This window comes from Osmerus eperlanus, chromosome 1 (assembly GCF_963692335.1).
Source record: "Osmerus eperlanus chromosome 1, fOsmEpe2.1, whole genome shotgun sequence".
Taxonomy (NCBI): Eukaryota; Metazoa; Chordata; class Actinopteri; order Osmeriformes; family Osmeridae; genus Osmerus; species Osmerus eperlanus.
The window spans coordinates 6,286,156-6,311,876 of NC_085018.1; the positions used below are offsets into that span (position 1 = coordinate 6,286,156).

The 25,721-nt window shown below is 40.8% G+C and overlaps 2 protein-coding genes across 2 annotated transcripts in view; both read right to left on the reverse strand.

Moving 5' to 3' along the window:
• The window catches only part of tpra1 (transmembrane protein, adipocyte asscociated 1), a 208,945-nt gene that overhangs the window by 148,608 nt on the left and 34,616 nt on the right, over positions 1 to 25,721 (reverse strand). The window lies entirely within an intron of this gene.
• Positions 4,883 to 9,343, reverse strand: LOC134017168 (chymotrypsin-like elastase family member 2A). Its single transcript, XM_062456528.1, has 8 exons — positions 9,277 to 9,343; positions 8,726 to 8,814; positions 6,723 to 6,820; positions 6,372 to 6,500; positions 5,942 to 6,078; positions 5,685 to 5,830; positions 5,087 to 5,239; positions 4,883 to 5,011 (listed from the first exon to the last, which is right to left on the reverse strand). Exons 1-8 carry the CDS (start codon positions 9,314 to 9,316, stop codon positions 4,997 to 4,999), a joined length of 807 nt encoding a protein of 268 aa, XP_062312512.1. The 5' UTR covers positions 9,317 to 9,343; the 3' UTR covers positions 4,883 to 4,996.

Consider the following 25,721-nt stretch of genomic DNA (forward strand, 5'->3'; position numbering starts at 1 on the left):
GCAATGATGTGATATGCTGCAACATACTCACTCAACAGCAAGAACGCAAAGAGAGTGATGAAGGATCTGGAGAAGATGATGACAGAACAGACGAGGATAGTGAAGATGAGGAGGCTGCCTTTTGTTGATTAATTGTGAGGCATAGCCGTTTGCCTGAAGGTGGTAGCCAGTGTGTGCTTTTTGTGGTGCAGAGGTGAGGCCCTCTTGGTTAGTCTTGCGTCTGGCGGGCTGACCCGGGTTGCCCAGACTCAGTTTGAACTTTTGCGTCTGGCGGTGTTTTAACTCGGTCCTCGTTGGATCTTGCGACTTGCGGACCAACCTGGGCAGCCTTTCTGCCTTTCGGGCATGACCCTAGCGACTTGCGGGGCCTGTCTTGTATGGCATGTATGGCATGTATATTTGTACATAGTTCGTTGATCGCACATGGGGAACATTCAACAGCATTACGTTACATACCGGTTCGTCATGTGGTTGGTGGTTACGATGCACACCGGTGCCCAACAGCTTTTGAGGTAGTTTAACCACGTTTAGTGGGTGTGCCAGAGGTGATACCCAATCACCATCAAAGTGTTTACATTGTGACTCTGGTGACATCTGTTCACCCTATCCACCTCACAAGCAGACTGGCCTTCTCAGCTTCACCGCTCACATGAGGCAACAGGGTGTTTAACACCAAGGAGTTTATTGGAATTGCAATGCTTTTTCTTCCAGAAATGCAAATTTGAATCAAGTATCAGGAGGGGATTCAGCTTCACTACACCCTGAAAAAAATGCTTTAACATTCACAAGAGCACTCATGATTCTGAAATGTAAGATTATTGTGTTTAGCATGAAAATAACCTTAGATTTTGTCCAAAATTACATTTACATTTAGTCATTTAGCAGACGCTCTTATCCAGAGCGACTTACAGTAAGTACAGGGACATTCCCCCCGAGGCAAGTAGGGTGAAGTGCCTTGCCCAAGGACACAACGTCATTTTGCACAGCCGAGAATCGAACCAGCAACCTTCTGATTACTAGTCCGATTCCCCTCACTGCTCAGCCACCTGACTCCCTGAGAATTAATAACAAATGTGTCTAAATGTATCCAAATGTGTTATTCAATTACCATTTTATTATCGTAACCATATAATAACTGTGTAACACAAATATGCAAGTAGTTAACTGTGTAAACATTGAAAATATATGATTAGTAGATTGACCCTAAATATATGCATTACTTGTAAACCTTACAATAGCGAAAACACCTAGACTGTAGGCATGTAAACTAGTTTAGCTTGCTAACGCAAGAGCATAGGTAGAATGTGTGATGATTTATCAGAATCAGAATGGGTTTTATTCGCCATGAAAGTTTGCACAGACAAGGAATTTGCTTTGTCAGGAAGGTGCAACATTAAACATATAGGAATCTAAAATTTAAATATGAGGACTAACTATACTAAGGGTACATAACTAGCAATACTAAGTGGAATTAGATTAAAATAAAATATACAATAAAATATAAAATAAAATATAATTTGCAGTAATTTACAATATAAAAATACCAAAAAATACAAATATTACAAAAATTTCAAATGGTACAAACCTCGGGACAGGAAGCAGACGCAGCCGCAAACTCACTGGAGGAGACAGCAGACAGGTGATCAGCAGACAGCATGGCTACAAACTCAGGCTCCACTTCTGGTTCGTCAGCAGCAGAAGGAAGAGGCAGGTGGGAAAGACAGTTAGCAGTATTGTTCTTTGAACCTGGTAGCCTAGTTTATTGGCAATGGGGCTAACGTTATTTAATGTTCCTGACTGTGTTTCAGGTGAGTCAGGTGGCTGAGCGGTTAGGGAAGCGGCTCTGGTCTTTGATATTGACTGGTGCATGCTGGGATTTCATGACGTCAACTACCCGAGCTCAGTTCACAATTCAATGTCTAAACCAAAAATTATGTTATTTGTCCGTGGGATGAAAGTAAATATCTGCAAAATAACTGTTAAATTAGCTAGTTTTGATAAAGTGAAATTAAGTGTTTTAACAAAACATTTTGGTGAAAATGTTATTAATATTTGTAAAAAAAAACAGACCTTTTAGTGTATTTTTAAGTAACAACATTTGGCTGTAATGTTTATGTAAAATTATAAATGTACAGTTTGCCATTGTCTTTCTATCTGTATTTCCTGTGTAACCGGTGTAACTTCTGCGTTGTGTAATAAATGTGACCCGTGGACAACCGTTGCTGAGACGTTATATTTATTTCCTGTGTAAGCACACCAACAGAAACACAGTTTGGTGAGTCTCCCGTTTGCTAGCTCCACTCTTAATGGTCATTCCCAGCATATATCAAAAAGGAAAGATATATGTAACATTTATATTAAGAAAGGTAAATTAAAACGTTATCACACCTGTGTAAGCACACCAACAGAAACACAGTTTGGTGAGTCTCCCGTTTGCTAGCTCCACTCTTAATGCTCATTCCCAGCATATATCAAAAAGGAAAGAGATATGTAACATTTATATTAAGAAAGGTAAATTAAAACGTTATCACACCTGTGTAAGCACACCAACAGAAACACAGTTTGGTGAGTCTCCCGTTTGCTAGCTCCACTCTTAATGCTAGCCCCCACATGTAGCAAAAGAGAAAAACATATAAACCATATGTCACAGGGATATTTCACAAAAATAGTTCAGATATATTATACACATATTAATAATCAGTTGTAAGAGGATAGATAATAACATAGATGACTATTTTTAAAGGCAATATTAATTTGATTGTTTTTTCCCACTGAAATTCAACCGCCTACCTCATTCCCAGCATATATCAAACAGGAAAGAGGAAGGGGGGGGGGGGAACAAAACAAGGGGAGACAGGGAGGGCTACCAGAGACCCCCAATACCAGTGTGCTTGTGATTTCAAAATAAAAGGTTAAGAAAAGAAACTGAAATACACGTAACAGAATATGTTGTGCAATTATTCAAACTGCTTTTCTAACCTGTTACACCTGTCATTCAGAAATAAACACGTATAATTTACAGAAAAAGTGTGGTAATTTCATCTTTTTTTTTTACAGTGTAGAGTTCACTCAAACCTAGCTCTTTACAGTAACTTTACACATTGTTGTAGGGATAGGCTACAAGCAACATACTTATCGCAAAACGTTATGATATATTTCTACTTCCATACCTAACAACGAATAATACTGCTCCTTCTATGTGACGATAAATGACGGTTTAAAAAGTCTCTGGCTCGAGATATGCTTGCTAATTGCAATACAACATGGAATGAGCATAATGGAACGTTCTTCCTGAAACAGTCAGTGATGAGCCGACGATGAGCCGACTGCGACGTTTGAAATAGAGCACAGAGATAAGAGAAATACGATCATTTGCCGATGCTTATCCGACGTTATGAATAGAACACAACGTTTCGATCTTAAAGATCCTGTAAAGCAAATTCCATGATTTGCTTCTCAGTACATTATACGTGTGAAATGAGTTCCTGAAAGCATGTGCAAAGCGTGAAAAATTTGAAACTGAAATGTGGAGTTAAACTGTAGAACAGTTTCTCTTCGGTTTTCAGATCAGGTTTTAATGGGCGGAGCCAAAAAATTACCTATCTACGTCATTTTGACCCATCTACGTCAGATCACTGAATGGCTCCTCCTGCTGTACTGTTAATGTAGCCTACATCAGCTAGCTAGCTAGCTTCAGGATGTCTCCCTCCACTCGCAACTGCATCTTCCCTGGATGCAAGAACTTCAGCTGCGCTGCAACGCTATTTAATTTCCCTATTGATGAGGAAAGGAAAAATAGGTGGATTGATTTTGTGAAAAGCCACGCTGATGGAAAGCTTCGGATAAACTCCAACAGCCGCCTCTGCAGTGACCATTTCACGGCGGATAGTTTTAACATGGACCAGAGACAGACGGGGTTCAGGGACACACGGCTTCTCTTGCAGCGCGGAGCCGTACCGAGCATCGCCCTCCGGCCGTTCCTCATCCGGTGGCACCTGGCCCATCCACCGCCGCCAGCAGTTAATCACTCAGTTCTGTGTGCTTGTTATAATTATACTAGATAACTTTTCCAGAGGTATCTCTGCTATGAGTTAGTGCAAACCGCTAACTTGATATTAGGCTACTCGGTGTAGAATGATGGTATTTTGGTGAAATGGTAGCTAATGTGCTAGAAGTTGTTGGAGAGCTCACTGTCTGCTGTCTCTGGTGTCCATTTTTACTCCTGTGTTACAGCTCAGGGGAACAAGCTTAATTTATATGCATCTGTATGTTTCACTCATTGAACAAATCAATTCTAATTCTATACTGTTTTGTTCGGCTTGACGTAGCGTCCATTATCTGGGTCGTAGGTACTTGAGAGAGGCGGCGCCTTCCAGCGAGGGGGCAGAGCTTCGGCTCCTTCAGGCGACACGCCCCCCCCAGTCTCAAGCAGAGAAGACTGCTGATTTTCTCACGATTTCAAAGCCTAATTTAACATACTTGTCTGTGTTTTTTTTCATTCGAATTTGGATGGGTAGTTAATAACACATTCTTCTGTGGTGTGGTGAACTTAAAACTCGTTTTCAATTCCACTTTACAGGATCTTTAATTGTAATTTGTTTAACTATATGCTCTTCTGGTTCATCCCTTTGGCACTTCTTTGCTTTTCACGATGTATGCTTCATGTTTTGGCTACCCGCAATTTTTGGGGGGCTACCTCGTTGTTTATGATCATTGACCTATGCACTTTTGGTAAAGCTCTTTCTTGTAAATTGCTTTGGATAAAAGCATCTGCTAAATAAATAAATGTAAATAAATGTAAGTATGCAAATACAATGTTGGACTTAATACATCTCAATTGCAAAGTTATTATACAGGGCAGCGGAAATGGTTTTCCAAACACTTTAATAATAAATGTAGTTTATTGAAAATACTGCACCAATAAATGATGAGTACTGTGCTCCATTAAAAGACACATTTTGTCAGAAGTTTTGTCTGAACACATTTGCTCAGTTTGTCAGTCCATCATCGTCTGAAAGAAGCAAATGAAAATGTGTTGGGTAACAATAAATTGTAATCAAAAACGATGACATTCTGTTCCAGTTACCTTATCAATCCACTCATTGAAGTCAGACACTCTGGTGAAAACAGTGGGCTTCTTCCCATAGTTGCATCCCAGGCCAGACACAAAGCTAGCAATGCCATGAACCTCCCACACTCCCTCAGGGTTCTTGCAGTTCAGGGGTCCACCAGAATCACCCTGTAACAGAGTATGTGCAGTCATCCTACATGTAACATTTCATGTTTTCCTTACACCGCATTTCTTTTAAATAATTGTCCTGATATTGCCCATGAACTAGTGCAGTGCCCTTTTAAATGAAATATAGTAGTGATCTGGCCAACAGGGTGTACATCTTGTCACATGGACGGATACCAAATTGGAGCCATGGATCACTGTCCATGGCTCCATCACTTAGTGCAGCTCAACATGGCGGCAACTGCGTTTATATTTATTTCTCGCGAACAGCTCATCTAAATTACTTCACAGTCAACACTGCATTCTTGGGTCCTGAGCAATACACTGAGCAATATACTGCTGAATTGAAACTTTATAAAGCGCCCTGTTCTTGAGCTAATCATGCCACATACAGACAGACAAACAGAGACCGGCATTTATTTAGTTAGATATTACTTCCTGTACTTACGTTGCAGCCACCCACAACACCATCGCCACCAGCACACACCATAGATCTGCGAATCGACACACCCCACCAGTCGTTCTGTGTGCATGTCTCATGATCTACCACGGGCATAAGAGCTTGCTGCAGAGTGTCAGAGATTGGACCTCCAGCTGAAATTTAAGAAATGTATTTAGCACTCCACTGTGTTCAGCATGCTATATGATGGGATACTTGTTTGAAGAGTGAATGGGCAGTTAACATAATACGGCAGTGTGACATACTGGAAAGTCTTCCCCAGCCAGTGATGTAGCAGGGGTAGCTCTGTGCCAGAATGGTGTCAGGGGCAGGTATACAGGCTAGTTGGACCTGGTCCGTCAGGGTCACATGTTCGGAAAGCTTGATCATAGCAATGTCATTGCTGATCATAAGAAGCAGAAGAGAGTTGTGTCACATAGCAGAAAGTAAAATGGGGCATACTACAGTATTGTACTTATACACTTTAAATACATTTGGACCATTTATCAACATAAATACTATGAATGACAATGTCTAAATGTCATATTTTTTATGTTATATTTATGTTTCATCATCATCAGTAATTTTATCTTAAGACATTAATGCATACATGCTGTGAAAATCAACCAATTGTTATTCCAATATTGAGGAAGGTGAGTTATAGTATAGTATAACTAGTAAAAACACAAACCCTACCCCATGGACAGCAGAATAGGGTTCCATTGCCTGTGTACAATGATCTTGGCAGTACGATAAGCCTTGGCAGTGGGCTCAGCCTCCTTGAGGTTGTGCTTGCCAACAACCACACGGTAGTTCAGCTTCATACTAGATGATTTAAACATAAAAAATAAATTAAAATCTTTAAGATTCAAGTAGCTGTTAATTCAAAACACAGTGTTGTCTTTACATTGCATTTATTTGTATGTCTTTGCATAGCTAGTTAGTTGTGATGGTGTGTTGGCTAACCTAATTTACCATGCAACTACAGATTGTGTTAGTCTGTGCTTTAGTCGTGACTGTGTGTGATTTGGTATTTTATCGACCTACTCAATGCAATGAGCAGCAGTCATGACCCAGTTGGTAGCGATGAGGGATCCTCCACAAGTGTGTCTAAACACAGCGTCCCTTTCATACTGCAGTGAAATCTGTACCAGATAAAGAAAAAAAGAACATGTGTGGTGTCATCGGTATTGGTTCCTTCCGACATATTCCTCTCTCCAGGGTTTAATCTTGGGTGCTCTGACTGAACTTCATGTTTATAATATTTTATCCCCGTTATAACTATACACCCATTTCTGATGCTATAGTTAATGTTATGTTATCTTTACTATTTTTTATTGCTTCTATTGCACTTTTGCTAATATTGCTACTGTTATTTAGGAAGGTCAAGACTTCTGTAATATAAAAGAATCAACTGCTGAGCCGAGGGAATTCGCAAACATGAGTGATATAACTTCTTGCCTCGCAAATAACCAACAATACTTGAGGGCCAAAAAAGATTTGGGCCGCTGAAATAAGTAATTTCAAGGAAATTCATTAAAGACAACATTATTTAGTTTATCCTTCCTTCTTTCTTTTTTTATATCAATGTAATAATCCATTCTGAGTGGCCCAAGTGGCCCCCAGTCTAGCGACCCCTTCAAGCATTTGCCCATTTGCCAGATGGTCAGTCCATCACTGCTCAGGACACACAAATAACCTGCTACTCTGTGGCAAACTTTTAGCCTACGTAAACTCTGCACAACACATCTGAGGTGGCATGAAAACTATGACAATGGTGTTGGAGAAATTAAGGATGTGATGTTTTATACTGAACAATACAGATGCCTAGCATTCTTTGTCAGCAGATAACAGAGCCCCCAAACTAAACTCTATGCTTTCTTATCACCCTGGGGGAAGGGTGAGCATTTGTTAGGACTAGAGGATGTTGGGGGTTTTGGTTGTTTTAAGGAGATACTGTGTGACAAGGACTATAGGTGGAGACGCAAGGTCTGTTGACCATTTGTTGACACTTATGTGAAGGAGTTTACGACCCCAGGACCGGAGATCCTGTTGTTGTGTTTCAATCAGGGTTGATGTCGTAAACACGCACACACACGCGCGCCAGGTCTATGCAAGGGAGCCAATAAAGAAGAGCCATGGGACATTTGCATGCCTTTGTCTTAGCCAATGATTGTAAAGAGCGGGGATGCTTAAATAACTAGCTAGCACAACATGCTAGCAGACAAACTTTGTATTGCGATCAGACTTTGTCTCCTTGCTGGCAAGCATTAAACTATTGTACTTTCTTTGAATCCAATGACTCTGTGCATTACTTGATAAAGAAATTATCTAACAAATGGTAATACCCCCTTTCCCTTAGAACCCGTGGAAAATATGTATGGTGAGCATGTACAGGGTGCAAACATGCTGATGCTCTTTAGTCATGCAGCTGTCTATCTGCTAATGCTCCAGGTATTGGATATTTTTCATGTGATCTCCCCGTGCCTGGATGTAATGAAATAAGAATAACACATTCTTCTGTGGTGTGGTGAACTTAAAACTCGTTTTCAATTCCACTTTACAGGATCTTTAATTGTAATTTGTTTAACTATATGCTCTTCTGGTTCATCCCTTTGGCACTTCTTTGCTTTTCACGATGTATGCTTCATGTTTTGGCTACCCGCAATTTTTGGGGGGCTACCTCGTTGTTTATGATCATTGACCTATGCACTTTTGGTAAAGCTCTTTCTTGTAAGTTGCTTTGGATAAAAGCATCTGCTAAATGAATAAATGTAAATAAATGTAAGTATGCAAGTACAATGTTGGACTTAATACATCTCAATTGCAAAGTTATTATACAGGGCAGCGGAAATGTTTTCCAAACACTTTAATAATAAATGTAGTTTATTGAAAATACTGCACCAATAAATGAAGAGTACTGTGCTCCATTAAAAGACACATTTTGTCAGAAGTTTTGTCTGAACACATTTGCTCAGTTTGTCAGTTGTCCATCATTGTCTGATCTCCCCGTGCCTGGATGTAATGAAAATGAGTCTAAATAACTGTACCTGCCAGGGCCAGCTGTTGGGACGGGCATCAACTCCGTTGACTACTCTGGATACTTCCGGCTGGATGGATGGGGTTCCGCATCCAGCAGCTGTGGGAGAGATATAGTAGTAGTAGTAGGTAGGTACTTTCTTTTATTGTTGGTACTTTTAAAGTAGGTACTTTATTATAAATGATACTGGGAGCTTATTCAATAGTTTCTTTGTGCTCAACTCCACATGAGAGTTGTGTCTTGGAGTTTGGAAGGACAACATGTGAAATAAGTTACAATAATGTATGATGTACACTGTATACTAGTAAGGAGTCATTCATTCTTCCTTTTGTCACATAAAGAGAGGTCGTGTTGAACTAGAATTAAGTGTGCGAAATGAAATGAAGGTTTTTGCACTAATTGAGACACTAAGTTATAATGTCATAGAAAACTGTAACAGCAACAAACAATGTATAGACTCTTCTCACAATATATTTCAAATAAAACATAACATTAAGTGAAACACATTATAATGTTGACGATACACTTCTAAAGTTTATAAGAATTTAAAAAATACCTTACCAGTAGCAATAAGAGCAAAGAAAAAAATGTGTGAAGCCATGATATCGCAATCATGTCAGTGAGTTCCAACAGAACTCTCTTTATAGATTTTCTTATCTCAGGCTGATAAGTGTCCTTCATCCAATTGGTTTTGTCAAATGGAAAGTAGATGTTATTTTTTGGTTTCTTTTATCTTCCTTTTATCTTTTCTTTGTCTTTAAAATTGTCTTTAGAAAAAATGAGTACAAAACAGGATCATTTTTAGAGGTCATAAATACAAATTCTGAAGCACAGTTTTTGAGTATTAGCCCACTCACTCCAGTTTGAAAATGTTTGCACAGTTCATACCCTTACGGTTTTTAATTCCAAAATTCCAAATGTGGTTAATTACAATCAAAAAGAATATATCTATTTTTGTTATTGGGATATTAGTCAACTGGTTTGACTAAACAACCTTTTTTTCAGCCATGAAGTGCAGTATTTTACACTGCAGATTGATAACACTTTATGGCTTTTGTTGAGAATACTTATCTACCCTATCCTGCTCCACTGTACAGTTGTCAATAATGTTTTGTGCATTTAATAAGATGCAATAAATATCAGAAATATTGAAAAAAATACTTAATGTTGCTATGTATTTACCTAGTAATTTATATAAAAAACACGATCAAATAAAAAGGGGCAGTTAAATAAAATTTGGTTGGTCAACATAGAGAAACAGAAAAAGTGTCTTGAAGAGCACATTAAATGAAAAACATATAATCAAAAATATAATCTACAAATGAAATTATGGCTGATTCACTGTCACTGATTCACGTTTCAGGGTTAAAAGGTACCATTTAGACAAGGAGAAACTGTGGGAAAGTGTCAGGTGTTGCTGGTCTTCATGATTCTAGTGCTTGCCTTTTTTTGCTTACTCTGCAAACTTGCATAATCAACTCCCCTTGTAGCAAAAATGTGAATGTTGTTCCTACTATTTTAAATGAAAGTTTTTTAAATTGCATGTTAAATCTATAGTTGGGTTTAAAGATGTCTCTGATTACTGACCAAACAAAAACCTTAATTAATCATAACATCAATATTCAAAATTGTGTTTTTCTTAGTTGTGGAGCTTTGTATTGTCTTGTTTAAACTAAGAGTTCCTTGAATTCTTCTCAAGATCTTAGCTTGGTTTATATCATATTTTTGGCACCTTTGATGGCAGTGAGCATCTCTGGGATATAATCATGAGATGTAGGTTTGTTAGAGATGTCTTTCTGCAAAAACAAAGAAGCTAGACTGTATTACTTTCTTATGCATTGATAAAACGTAATATTAACACTCACAAGATAAATGTACATTAAACATTTTATTTAGAGTGAATTATTTATATGATGTAGACTAGAATGTGGATTCAAAGGAAAGGCGAAGTTGTTGTGACTGCACACAGACAAACTGAAAGAGGATTTGGGGGTTTATTGTGGTATAGCAAACAGCTCTATATCCTTTCTGTCAGCAACAATGTGATGTATATTTGATTCAGAAGCTGCAATACATCAGTAATGAAACCAGATGTATAAAACCTACTGTACACAACATAAAGAAACACAGACCAACTGTAGTTTAGTTGCCATGTATCTGTGGTGTGCAGAAATTGGCTCAACCATGAATGTTGTTTAATCTGATGACTGATGATTGCCAAATGGGCATGTTGCAGTACAGTTTCTAAGAGGTGCTACACATTTCTTGTCAAAGATTTGCAACCTGAGTGAAAAAAGGAATCCCAGGATGAATAGTCAAATCTAACCTTCTGCTTCCAATTTGGATGTGATGACTCCTACACACTACATAAAGTTTACATCAAAACATGATCAGAAACAGTCTATTGTCTGACATATAAAGCTGACTCAGAGACAGGTGGCAGTGTTAAACCTCCTGCAAGTTTAGTAAACCAGTAACATTTGCGGCCTCAGAAGCAAACAGCCCTTCCCCATCCAGCTTTTCAAAGGGGAGAATGTGCATACATTATGACAGGTCTTAAATTTACTTCCATGCGTACTCTCTAATCCTACAGTACAGTTAGCATGTACTTTGCCTGTAGTTATAGGGAGGGAAGGTTATTTCAGAAAACTTTCAGGGGCCTTTTGCATTGTTACCTTAAAAAATGTACATGAAGATCAAGCAACTGTAAACTCATCATCATAACAAAACGTATCAGACTGACTTTCAGCCTGTGAAAGTGCAAACGTGAAAATCAAGGATAGAGCTGTTTAAATGGGGTAGAGAGGTGTAACAGTCACACATTCCATTCTCCAGCACTTCTCTATCAGCATGTAAGAGCATCTGTCCAAAGATGCATACATTCTCACGAGTATCCTCTTTCCTTCTGACAGAGATCTCCAGTGGACATTCTAACAGCTGATAAACAGACTGTCCCATTCAATGTAAGTACAAATCTAAACTTCTGCTTTTACAATAAAACTTTTAATTGTTTATTGTCAAATTTGACAAAACCTAAATCTGTGCAGATTATTTTACAAATGTGTTCAGTTCATGTGTCACTCATACTAAAGACAATATATATGATATAGAAATAGGTAGAATAGTAACATTTTAACTAACATGTTTAATTTCTTCAAATTGTCACAAAAAATATTCAGTACTTTGTTGTACCTAATTTAATGATACTTGACCAGTTAACTCGGCGTCGTCATTGTCGTCGTCATCTGCCGCTTATCCGGGGGTTGGGTCGCGGGGGCAGCAACCTAAGCAGGGAGGCCCAGACTTCCCTCTCCCCAGCCACTTCCACGAGCTCTTCCTGGGGGACCCCGAGGCGTTCCCAGGCCAGCCAAGAGACATAGTCCCTCCAGCGTGTCCTGGGTCTTCCCCGGGGCCTCTTCCCAGTGGGACGTGCCCAGAACACCTCACCAGGGAGGCGTCCAGGAGGCATCCTTATCACATGCCCAAGCCACCTCAACTGGCTCCTCTCAAGGCGGAGGAGCAGCGGTTCTACTCTGAGCCCCTCCCGGATGACCGAGCTTCTCACCCTATCTCTAAGGGAGATCCCGGACACCCTGCGGAGAAAACTCATTTTGGCCGCTTGTATTCGCGATCTCGTTCTTTCGGTCACTACCCACAGTTCGTGACCATAGGTGAGGGTAGGAACGTAGATCGACTGGTAAATAGAGAGCTTGGCCTTTCGACTCAGCTCTTTCTTCACCACGACGGATCGATGCAGAGCCTGCATCACTGCGGACGCCGCACCGATCCGCCTGTCAATCTCGCGCTCCATTCTTCCCTCACTCGTGAACAAGACCCAGAGATACTTGAACTCCTCCGCTTGGGTCAAGATCTCCTCCCCGACCCGGAGATTGCACTCCACCCTTTTCCGGTCGATAACCATGGCCTCAGATTTGGAGGTGCTGATTCCCATCCCAGCCGCTTCACATTCGGTTGCGAACCGCTCCAGTGAGAGCTGAAGGTCACGGCCCGATGAAGCCAACAGGACCACATCATCTGCAAAAAGCAGCGACCTGATCCTGAGGTCACCAAACCGGACCCCCTCAACGCCCTGGCTGCGCCTAGAAATTCTGTCCATATAAGTTATGAACAGAATCGGTGACAAAGGGCAGCCCTGGCGGAGTCCAACCCTCACGGGGAACAAGTTCGACTTACTGCCGGCAATGCGGACCAAACTCTGGCACCGGTCGTACAGGGACTGAACAGCCCCGATCAGGGAATCCGGTACCCCGTACTCCCGGAGCACCCCCCACATGAGCCCCACGAGGGACACGGTCGAACGCCTTTTCCAAATCCACAAAACATGTGTAGACTGGTTGGGCTAACTCCCATGCACCCTCCAGGACCCTGCCGAGGGTGTAGAGCTGGTCCACAGTTCCACGGCCAGGACGAAAACCACATTGCTCCTCCTGAATCCGAGGTTCGACAATCCGACGGACCCTCCTCTCCAGAACCCCTGAATAGACTTTCCCAGGGAGGCTGAGGAGTGTGATCCCCCTAAAGTTGGAGCACACCCTCCGGTCCCCTGTTTTAAAGAGGGGAACCACCACCCTGGTCTGCCAGTCCAGAGGCACTGTCCCCGATGTCCACGCGATGTTGCAGAGTCATGTCAACCAAGACAGCCCTACAACATCCAGAGCCTTAAGGAACTCCAGGCGGACCTCATCCACCCCAGGGGCCCTGCCACTGTGGAGCTTTTTAACGGCGACCTCAGCCCCAGAGATAGAAGGGCCCCCCCCCATGTCTCCAGACTCTGCCTCCACGTCGGAAACCATGTTGGTGGAATTAAGGAGGTCTTCAGGGAAGGCCAGAAACTTAGGATGAACCAGGTTTTTAAGCATAAATGTTTACGCTCTTGAAATAAAATGTTTATGACTGGTTTCCTCTAACCACCACACTGTATTAGTAAATATTACATTCTGCAAATACTGTACATTATTGTCTTGATAACGAGATTATAGCATTACTCAATCACCCTAGATCACTCATAAAAACAAGCATTAAAACATTGCAGTATCTGGCATAGGTAATATGAAGCATTTGTAGTAAAATAAGTATTCTACAGTAACAGGATTAATGTGACAATTGATATGCAATCCAATGATTGTGTTGGCCTGACATTTATAAAGTCCATCTGTCACTTTATTGCACATTGCACAATGCACCAGTCATATTGCACTCTTATTTTATATTTTATATTTGACATTGTATAGTATTTAGTTTAGAATTATTGGGGGTGCTCAAGCCTTCGGCGAGCAAAACCAACCATCTCTCATATATATTTCTTTCTTCTTATTTATTTATTTTCCTACCCCTAAGGATCCCTCAAGGTTTCTCTTGTTAGCGATTGCGTTGCTTGTATTGGGATTTACGTTACGTTGCACGGTTTAAGAGGTTAAAACTTTTTTGTGGCAAAAAGTGCCTAGTGTGCACAAAGGGAACTCAGTGCTAGCCTAACGTCACAATGTCAGCACACGTTAGCAACGACACATAGATACGACGTGCAGGATGGGCCAAGATGGCGGCGATATAGGTGGGTGTGCGTTTTTGCGCTCTGTCAGGTAACTTGGAGGGTTTGAGTTTAACTAACCGATGCAACTTTAAATACTATTAGAAGGCAACACCGATAAATGACAACATAACACGGACCCGAAAGGCCAAAAGGAATAATAATGCACCTAAAATACAAACGTGAGCAAGGGGGTTCAGCAATCGCTATCGAATCAACAGCCACGTGCAATTTAGCTAGCAGGTGAAGAATACAAACAACGAAAATCACCAGTTAACTTAATTTAAATTTGCAAGAACTGTAGGCTAATACAATAACAGGCTTAAATGAACTGACAACATAAGTTATACGACTTAAAGTTCTCAAGGACGCACACACGCAATCTCAACTAGCTAGTTATCCTCTGGACAGCGGCAGTATCTTTTTTCTTTCTCTCCCTTTAACGCCAAGTGGCGTATGTGCACGCTCGCGGTGTGAAGCGCGTGACCGTGCTATTCTCCGACATGCACTCAGTCACTGCTGATAGATGGCCTTTTGTACAGCCCTATTTCTGATACCGTGGCGGCAGAAATGTTGCCGTGGCGTTCCGCCAAATCAACATAGAGGAAACACTGCCGTAAGCAACCAAAAAGATTAGTCAAAAATAGAATTATACCTGCCGCTTACAACCAGGGTCGGACTGGGACCGAAAAACATCCCGGTACTTTGAAACGCAGACCGGCCCGTGACCTGTGTACAGTTGCTTAATACAAATAGGCTATATAATAATAAAGTATAATGCAGTGCTATCGAAGACTGTTAAAGGGGTCATTGACTGGGTTTTTGGGGTATTTTACACTGTTCCTTAAGGTCTCCGAATAGGGTATGTAACATTGGTTGGGCTGAAAATGTCCCGGGTGCTGTTCTTTGAGCCCTGATGCATCCTGTAAAATAACAACAAGAGGTTTTCTCCTTTTATGGTATGCTCATGAATATATAGATGAGCTGCGCGCTGAAGGCGCAACACGGCCAACAGCACTCACTGAAACATCGAAGGTGCAGACTTGAAATAAAAATGTATAAATAAATCTATTGTGTCTACACAACACTGTTTTCAACAGATTGACTATATATCATTTGAAATGATAACGTTGTTTCCACTCTGTTGTCGAAGCAAACGGGATCGACTTAGGTGGGTAACGTTAGCACTACAGCCTAGCAAACAAACTATCGTGATTCAACTAGGCTTCAGTTATCTCTAGCTATCTTGCTGAAAAATAAAAAATAACCTTACAAAGATCGGACAAACATGCATCTTGAATTGTAGATTTACATGACATTTACATTTAGTCATTTAGCAGACGCTCTTATCCAGAGCGATTTACAGTAAGTACAGGGACATTCCCCCCGAGGCAAGTAGGGTGAAGTGCCTTGCCCAGGGACACAACGTCATGTTGGCACGGCCAGGAATCGAACCAGCAACCTTCTGATTGGTAGCCTGATTCCCTAACCGCTCAGCCATCTGACCCCCCTTATACAGGATAAAGGGTTACATCTTCAACTTTTCTGACACATAGCAACGCAACTGGCAATGCAACTGGAACAACTTGCTCACAAAGACAAAGGGATTTATCCAAAAACTTAACTTTATGGAATTCTGAACATATCTCAAAAACCACACTGCTCACAAGACACTATAAGAATGCTAGTTTTGATGTGTGATATTGAATTGTATCCACATAGCACATTTATTATTTAAAGCCAAAAAACATGTTGTGCATATTTAGATGAGTGCCTTTTTCTGTTGGCCATTTATTTTCCTTCATTTAAAATATATAACCTATATATTGGCAGTAATACCAAATGTAGCCTATAATGTTTTTAGAAAAATGAAAACAATATGATCTGGATATTTTAATTTTATAAATGTCGAAAATGCAGCTGCTTGCACCTGATGCCTCTGGTACTGCCGCATCTTTGGGCCGCAGACTCTTTCCCTCACTTAGCTTGGCTTTTGGCGGTCTAAACATTTGTTCAATGTTTTTACATTTTGCAGCATTTGCTTGGAGTGCCCGTTGTTTTTTGTCTCTTGCTTTTTCCGCGATCTGTAAACCGGATGGACAAGTGCACCATTCAAGTTTACACGGGAGGAATCCCCACCCTTTGGATTTTGGATTGCTCCAGTTAAACAGTTGCTTGGTATTCAGGCCATCCTCAAAGTGAGCGTAGGGGAGAACAAATTGTGCAGTATATCCTGTATCACACTCCAGTCCAGTAGGTGGCGGTAATGCAGCTATACCTTGTTTGCTAACTGCCTTGCTCGGGTTTAATTAATGGCACTCTGTTCCTTGCTCCACTAATTTACAACTCCGTTCAAACATGCTCTGACTAACACAGGTCTCTATCCTTATTGGTTCCCATCTCTATCCAGGGGGGAAAAAACAGACCCTGTACATGTTCATTTAGTCTCAATTACATTAAAAGTATTTTGTACATTCCCTGTGTTGGATATTACTTGTATATTGCCATGGGTATCACCTGTGTTTTATTTCTTGAATAAGGCTACTCTGTGTACTGTCTAGCTGTCTTGAAACCTGTGTATTCCTAACCTGTTTTATTGTAATGTTATTTGGCTTGCTGTTGCGCCACAATTTATCCTTGGGTATACCCATCACATTGACCAGAGGCTCTGCCCTTACCATTTGTGCTCTCACACTGCCATCTAGTGGGAACTTTATTTTATCTTATTTTACTTAAGCACCAAATTTTAAACGTGTACATACGTTAAAAACGTCCGTGTACAGACAACATAATTTGCCGTCTGTACACGGTTAAATATGCCGTCTGTACACAAACGTTAAATTTGGGGTTTTGGCACAAACGGCTTTCCATAGTCTTCTACCATTCTTCACCACAGATCCTTTTAAGATGATTTTAAAATCTGATTGTATGGGGAGCGCAGCTATTTATTTATAATAGCTGCACATGTTATTTCCAGTTCTCCATAGATGTTTGATTGATGGTCTTGGTAACTGCAAACTTCTTCCATTTGATAATGATGGAGGCCCCTGTGTTCTTCCTGGACCTTCAATGTTGCAAAAACATTTTGGTACCCTTCCCCAAATTCGTTCCTCAACACAATCCTGTCTTGAAAGTTGATGAACCACTCCTTTCGACCTTGGCTTGATCATTGTTCTGACATGCATTGTTGACTTAGGGACCTTTATAGACCATTATATTCAGTTCCAAATCAATTGAACTGGGGTTAATATCACTCCAAAAGTTTAGGTGTAAAAACCACATGAAAACCAAATGATAAAATATAAAAGCAACACTAGACTATTGTAATACATTGTAATCATCTTCCTTACTGTGGTGAAATGAACTATGCAGAAAAAAGCAATGATAAGAATGCCAATGATGATGGAAGCAATATAGCCTGGTCCTAACCAGACTCTCATACATTTCATTTGTACAGAGAGTCTGGGATCGCTCCATTGACAAGCATTAACTTTCTTGAAGGAGGGTACTCTGTTGAAGTTTAAAACTATTGGATCTGCCCAGATCCACTCTGATCTGCCATAACCAATCGCTAGCTTTCGCTTTAGCCAACTCCTTCACCACTACTGTAACGGAGCTAGCTGCCGTAGCTGGAAAATCAAACTTTTCCAGAACGCCGAGGGGAGGAGGGCCACAACATCATGGCCACCAACAAAACTCAGCAAAGATTGTTCTTGCTCCGGCTTTAACTTCTGGATATTCGGCAGTGTTGCCACAACGGACCGAATGACTTCGCTCGCATCCTTCTCCCCCGCCATTACGGAACTACAACTCAAACTAGTGCACAACATCATCGTTCTCATCCACTCCCTCTGTTCTCTGATTGGACCGGTAAAAGGTTTACCGGAGACATCTGACTAATATACCTAAAGCCCAGACGCAGTACAGAAGCAAAATGAAAATTGAGCGGAAGTACGTAGGAGGGCAGAGCCAGGCTAGAGGCAATAGCCACATGGAGTGCTTTATGACCCAAGCATCTTAACCCATCAAAATCACTAGGTGTCACGCCCTCCACCTCTGCCCCCTAGCGGCAGCTTGTTTCTGTGCGTCTCCCTGTAGAGTGTGTCGCTCATTGATCCACTTCACCCTGCTGTTGATGGATCAGGATGTCCTTCTTCGATCTTCGAACAAGGTTACGGTGGCTGATGTCAACCAGCAGGGAGGGGTCAGGGGGTGAAGACTCTCTGACTCTCCCATCAAGCACGTCTGGAACCTGTTGGATCAAAGGGTGAGGACTAGGCCCATTCCCCCCAGAAATGTCCGGTAACTTGCAAATGCCTAGGTGGAGGAGTGTGCTAACATCTCACAGCGGGAACTGGTAAATCTGGTGCAGTCCTTGAGAAGGAGAAGAACTGCAGTACTTAATGCAGCTGTTGGCCACACCAAATGCCAACTTTTTCTTTTGATTTTTACCCACCCTTTGTTCAGGGACACATTAGGCCATTTATGTTAGCCTGTCTGTGAAGTTTCAATGTATGTCTTTGTTGTTGAATATTTATATTTGTAAACCAATATTGACACATTTTTGCTTTGCTGGAAATAAAAGCAGTTGACTCACAACATATACGACGAGAACGCGACAAGGACTGACACAGGGAGCAAACAGATATACAGGGAGGGTGATTGGAAAGAGACACAGGAGGTGCAGGAAGCCAAGAGAGACAGACAAGACCAGGACCAGAACACACCCAGGGAGACTAGTCTTTTCAGAGATGTGTGGCCGACACAGCAGCAGCTGTAGGGTGGTGAGCATGGTTTAACGTTGCGGTAACCCTATTAGATGACGTCAGTTATGAGAAGCTTCACATTTGTGGTTCCAGTCACTTGTGTTGGAATGTGATAACAGTTGACTGTAACAAGTAGTAGTAGTATGGTATGTGCAGGTGGCTGTAACAAACTCAATGTGTGGCAAATGTTTTTGTTAATCTCTGCCAACAGATATAATGAGCTGTAGGAATGAGGTTTAATCATTTTGTTTATTATACCAAATACACTTTGTTAACCTGCTCAAAACAGTGCATGTTTCTTTTGTTACAACCCACATCCATCACTGACCTTTCCAAGGATATTAACCAGGGTCATGGTAAGGTAATTCATTTTCTGTACATTTTACTTTCTAAATGTAACACTTAAAAAACTATACTTTTCTTTGTCATACGCATCCTGTTTGCTAATGGAGACTCCTGGAAAGAGATGGGAGCCTTGCTCTAACTAATCTCAAGGATTTTGGGATGATAGCACAATTCTCATCGGTCATAAAGCTATTGGATTTGCATGTGTGCACAACCCGCTTGTTTAAACCGAGGTGAAGTTAGTTTCATATTCGACATTCGACATTCGTCTCACATTCGGAAAACGCTACTTTGCAGCGTCGAGTTAGGGACCGGGTGAAAATTACCCATACAATTTTGAAAAATGATGACTTTTATAATATTTTTATGGATATAAAAACCAAACTGTCACCATGTTATTCTAATAATGTCTGGCCTACTTCCACACCCTTTACTTTTTCAATAAATTTTTGAATAAAATTCCAATAAATCGCTAATCTCTGAAAATAGCATGAAATCTTCACTAATCTCAATAACTTTTTCAGATTTATGTCAAACAATCTAAAATATAGACCACATTATTCTAATAATGTCTGGCCTACTTCCACACCCTTTACTTTTCCAATAAAGTTTTGAATAAAATTCCAATTAATCGCTAATCTCTGAAAATAGCATGAAATCCTCGCTAATCTCAATATCTTTTTCAAACTTGTTTAAAAAAATCTCAGATACACACCATATTATTCTAATAATGTCTGGCCTACATAGTGCCAGTTGGGAGATCGATCATTTATATGATTAAGCAGCCCTATAAAAATCCACTTACTCTCACATGTTTGTGAAATGTTAGCTGCAAAGCATAACAACTGTCGCCTTAAGCTTTCCTAAAAAAGATGGGTGATCATGGGTCATTTGTGGACTGTAATTATAAGTTTTTAATTAGGCTATAATAAGTAGGCCTACTTGAGTATTATCTGCTGTTTTATAGCTTACTTGTAGTCCACTGCATCTTGGACACAAATATTGTACTTTGAACTTTCATTTTGCTTTTTATACTTTGACTTTATAAAAGATACACTAGGTTTTAATTTAAATAAACGCATGATCAGACCGTGCATTAAAAAGTGCCGTTTTCAGTTGTTGCGCATGCTCTCTTTCTCAAACACAAGTGCGTGTACCAAGGTTGTTGGCATGGAGACAACCCTAAACCGTCATTTATTGTTGTGGAGGGAGTTAGCAAGATGAAGATAATGCGAAAATAATAAAATGGATGGGAAAAATATACCAGGAGGAACTGAAAAAGCCAGGTAAAAAAAAGAAAAAAAACTATTTTGCACTGAAATTAATGCAAAAAAATGCACTCGCGCGCTATGGGCGCTCGTATTACTGTGAACTTCTGATTTCAAATAACGTCATCAACAGCACCTAGGTCCTAGGTTCGGGTTAAGCCCCGAATGTTCAAGTATGGCTCGGCCCCTGGTGGGGGTGGGCTGGTTTGGGCCATTACACTCCCGTCCTATTTTTGTTTTGTTAAAGCCATTCACATATAGGGATTCCCACGTACCGTTTACCCATGCCACCCTGCCAAGACCTCTTGCCCCCCCCCCCTTTGCCACCCCATGTAAAATGTTCTAGATCCGCCACTGGGCACCTTCCACCTTTGACTCAGTCAGTGGGTTTTGCATTCACAGCAGAAGCAAGACAAGGTCTCTGACATTTACAATCCTCTCTTTCTTTCTTTGTCACTCTCTCACCACCCGTATTCTTACATTATTTATCCCCCTCGCTCTCTTCCTGTCTCTCTGCTTCTCTCTCCCCTATTTTTTCTTCACTTTATTTCAGATACAGAATATATCAGGGAGTCAGATGGCTGAGCGGTGAGAGAGTCGGGCTAGTAATCTGAAGGTTGCCAGTTCGATTCCCAGCTGTGCAAAATGACGTTGTGTCCTTGGGCAAGGCACTTCACCCTACTTGCCTCGGGGGAATGTCCCTGTACTTACTGTAAGTCGCTCTGGATAAGAGCGTCTGCTAAATGACTAAATGTAAATATCAGCAATTTACCACATAAATGTCCTCAGATCTTGTTAGATATGTATAATGAATGCAAACATGACACCAGACACCAAGGAGTTTCTGACCGTTTTCTTACTGTGTTTTGGAGGGTAACAATATGTTGTGGGATTATTATCAAGATGATGTAGTTATATTGTGCAAGTCTTTTCTTTGCAGCCCATTGTGTTTTTGCCAGGTCTATACAATGCACCAAATTCTGCTGTAATTGTTTGATTTAAATATTTAAGATGTTGCTGTTGATGGATGAAGTTACTTATCTTCCTCCTTGTCTTCCCCAAATGACTCAGATGAATGTCTTGCTTTAGACCGATTAGTATAGACTGTGATACGCCAGTCCGACAGTGTTCAGACTGGTCCTCGCTCCTCTAAACGCAATTCATGATGTGGCCTGATGTGTCTCAGTGACATCCACAGTTTTAACCCTTGTGTGATCTTCGGGTCATTCTGACCCATCAGTCATTGTGACCCACCGTCGTATTGCGACTAATTTACTGCATACAAAAACAAAGTGAAGCATTTTCTTTTAACCGTTGGGCTGTCTCAGACCCCCCACATTGCAAAGGTTAAAAGAAAATTATATTTATTTGTTTTTGTATTGGGTAAAATTGGGTAAACACAACGATGGTTCGTTGTGAACCTTTGGGTCATGTGACCCGAAGGCAGCACAAGGGTTAAGTCAATAAGGCTGGCTGATATGGAACCATTGTGTTCTTGGAAAGGGAGACTAGTCTTTTCAGAGATGTGTGGCCGACACAGCAGCAGCTGTAGGGTGGTGAGCATGGTTTAACGTTGCGGTAACCCTCTTAGATGACGTCAGTTATGAGAGGCTTCACATTCGCGGTTCCAGTCACTTGCGTTGGGATATGACAAGTAGTTGTAGTATGGTATGTGCAGGTGGCTGTAACAAACTCAATGTGTGGCAATTTTGGGGTTAATCTCTGCCAACAGATACAATGAGCTGTAGTAATGAGGTTTAATCATTTTGTTTATTGTACAAAATACACTTTGTTAACCTGCTCAAAACAGTGCATGTTTCTTTTGTTACATCCCACATCCATCACTGACCTCAGGGGTACTTTACAACTCATCACTTTTAAAGATTGCAAAAAAGTTATAAAGACTCTTTTTGAATCTATAAAGTGGATACAGAGTGAATGGTTTATAGAAAGCAAATCTCAGAATTGTTGTTCTTGTGCTCGCCAGACATTCAGGGGCCCCTCGATGACAGAGTCTGTCTGACCTCTGTTAACGTCATCAGTCGTTGTTGCCTCCAGCTCTAACCCTAAACCAACTTCCCTGATATTTTTTTAGGGTTGTTTTAGCGTCTTGAAAACGTCTTGAAAACCTTAAAAGGCATAGCTTGGTTTGTCTCACTTCTTACCTTCCGGCCATGGAATGGACATGAACGTGTTGTGTTGTGAACACAGAGCCTGTCCTACAATGAACTCCTATATTGCCTATCCTAGCCTTTCGCAGTCTGAACAGCAAAAGGTGCAGTAGTAGCCAGTAGTATAAGGATAGCTCAGTGGAAGAGCAGTAGTATGGGTATATCTCAGTGGTAGAGCATGGCGATGGGTATAGCTCAGTGGTAGAGCAGTAGTATGGGGCTGGGTATTGCTCAATGGTAGATTATAGGGATGAGTACAACTCAGGGGTAAAGCATGGGTATGGTTATAGCTCAGTGGTAGAGCATTTACATTTAGTCATTTAGCAGACGCTCTTATCCAGAGCGACTTACAGTAAGTACAGGGACATTCCCCCGAGGAGGGTGAAGTGCCTTGCCCAAGGACACAGCGTCATTTGCACGGCCAGGAATCGAACTCGCAACCCTCTAATCACTAGCCCGATTCCCTAACCGCTCAGCCACCTGACTCCCTGAGCAGTATGATAGATATAGCTCAGTGGTAGATTATGGGGATGGGTATAGTTAAATGGTAAGGCATGGAGATGGGTATAGCTTAGTGGTAAAGCAGTATGATAGATATAGCTCAGTGGTAGATTATGGGGATGAGTATAGTTAAATGGTAAGGCATGGAGATGGGTATAGCTTAGTGGTAAAGCAGTATGAATGAGTATAGGTCAGTGGTAGAGCATGGTGATGGGTATAACTCAATGGTAGATGGCTGAACAAAACACGTGCTATTTATTCATGTTACATCTCACACTTTTCAGGTTGACTTCCAGCAACCTTTACTACGTAATAGGTTGCTAATTGGACCAAACCAACCCATAACCCTGCATGGGGCTATTCTACAGACAAACCAACACCCCTTTTCTTCCACCAAGAAATAACACACATCCATGATATAGGAAAGTCATACAATTTACAACTACAACAAAGAATAAATAATAAAATTGACACCCTTGTAGCAGCCCTTATAGCCAAACAGCTGCCCCTCTCCCAGTTTTAAGAACAATTTGTGTCCTTTTGCTGCCACCTGGAAACTGAAATGAGACAGAAGAATCAGATGGACATGCACTGAGACAGAATAATCAGTTATTAAAGCACTTGACTGCAGATCAAGGTCGCAGGTTCCAATCCCCCCCATACTGTATGTTGCTTTGTATAAAAGTGTCTGCTAAATAAATACATTATTATTAAGAATCAGTACCTTTAAACACCAATTATTCAATGTCAACAATTACAACAAATACAACAATGATTTCTCCTGTAGTTGTAATTGTGAAAAGTGTTATATATGTGCAAATGTACAGTTAGCCAACCCATTCATTTATATGAGTATAGTTAAATGGTAAGGCATGGAGATGGGTATAGCTTAGTGGTAAAGCAGTATGAATGAGTATAGGTCAGTGGTAGAGCATGGTGATGGGTATAACTCAATGGTAGATGGCTGAACAAAACATATTTCACTCAATACAAATCTTTCAAATGTTTTCAAGGCACAAAAGGGATATGTCAGATCCCAGGAGACTATGACTTATGACTAATTTGGAAGTGAACATTTTCTGGAAGAGCTCTAATTTCTGTCTGGACTGCAACTTGTTTGTGTTGAGAAGTGTGTGTACAGTTGGTGTTGAGAAGTGTGTTTACTGTTAGTGGTGAGAAGTGTTTTTACCGTTTACTGATGCACTATTTGTTTTGTTTACTTCACAGTGTCAGCATTCTGATTGGTGCTCCCAAAGCTAACACCAGTCAACCAAATGTCATTGAAGGAGGTTCCGTGTTCTTATGTCCCTGGAGCCATGGCCAATATGATTGTTACGTCATCAACTTTGACAGTAAAGGTACTACCTTCGTAGTCATCGTAGTCATAATGTGCATAATGTGCTGACTGAATTGAATACCTGGACCATAGATAAAGCTGGTAAATTTTGCGAAACTAGCTATTTTAGCTTCTATTCCAAACGATTCAAACCATAATATCCCACCCCCTCAGTTCAAAGCCACTCCCACAAAACACATGAACACGCTGCCTGACTACAAAACTGCCGGGAGACTAATCTAGTTAGTCCATGAGAGAGATAACTTTTGAGAGAGCAGCATAGTTTTTTTTCACAAATTACCCCATGTAAGAACACACAACACTATCATAATGAACATACACATGGCTAACGTTAGTACTCACTACTTTCAAGCAAGCATGTTAGTATTGGGAAATTCTGTAATAGAATTTTAACCCATTGCTGGTGAGCTATCAACAGCTGGCTGCGGTAACGTTAGCTAGGTACAGTAAGTTATCAGTCAAGTGCAGGGGCAGAGTGCGCACTGGTAGGTAGGTAGACAGGCAGGTAGCCCGTCCAATCATTAGTCTCGGAACGGTGTTAATGATTTGTTGTGTTTATTACAGTCCTGCGACGTCCACAGATGTCGGATTGATTTCAAATAACCGTCAAACCTTTAGATGTATTGGTTGCAATCAAAATGTGAAGTTTATTTCGGCAAATATGACAAAAAGTGCTTCTCAACAACATTACCTTCACCCTCTTTAAGTACACATAGAACACGTGTTTAGTGATAGACAGAAACAACAGCCATCCAAGTAATCATTTGCAATTGGTTTAGGACACAAATCAAAGTTTAAAAACGTTTGACGCAATGATTTGTAAACTCACATTATACAGATTAATCAACTTTATTTGTTATTTTGCATATATTTGCAAATACATCTTAATGAGATGAGTCTTGCTGAGCTGTAGCCCAGATGTAATGTAGCTATGATGGCATCCTGAAAGTTCACTTGACAGCATAAAGGCACTGTGAGCCCCTCAGTCTTTCTATCTTTAATGTTGGCTGACTTTCAATCTGCAATTTTATCTTTAAACATCACTTTCCT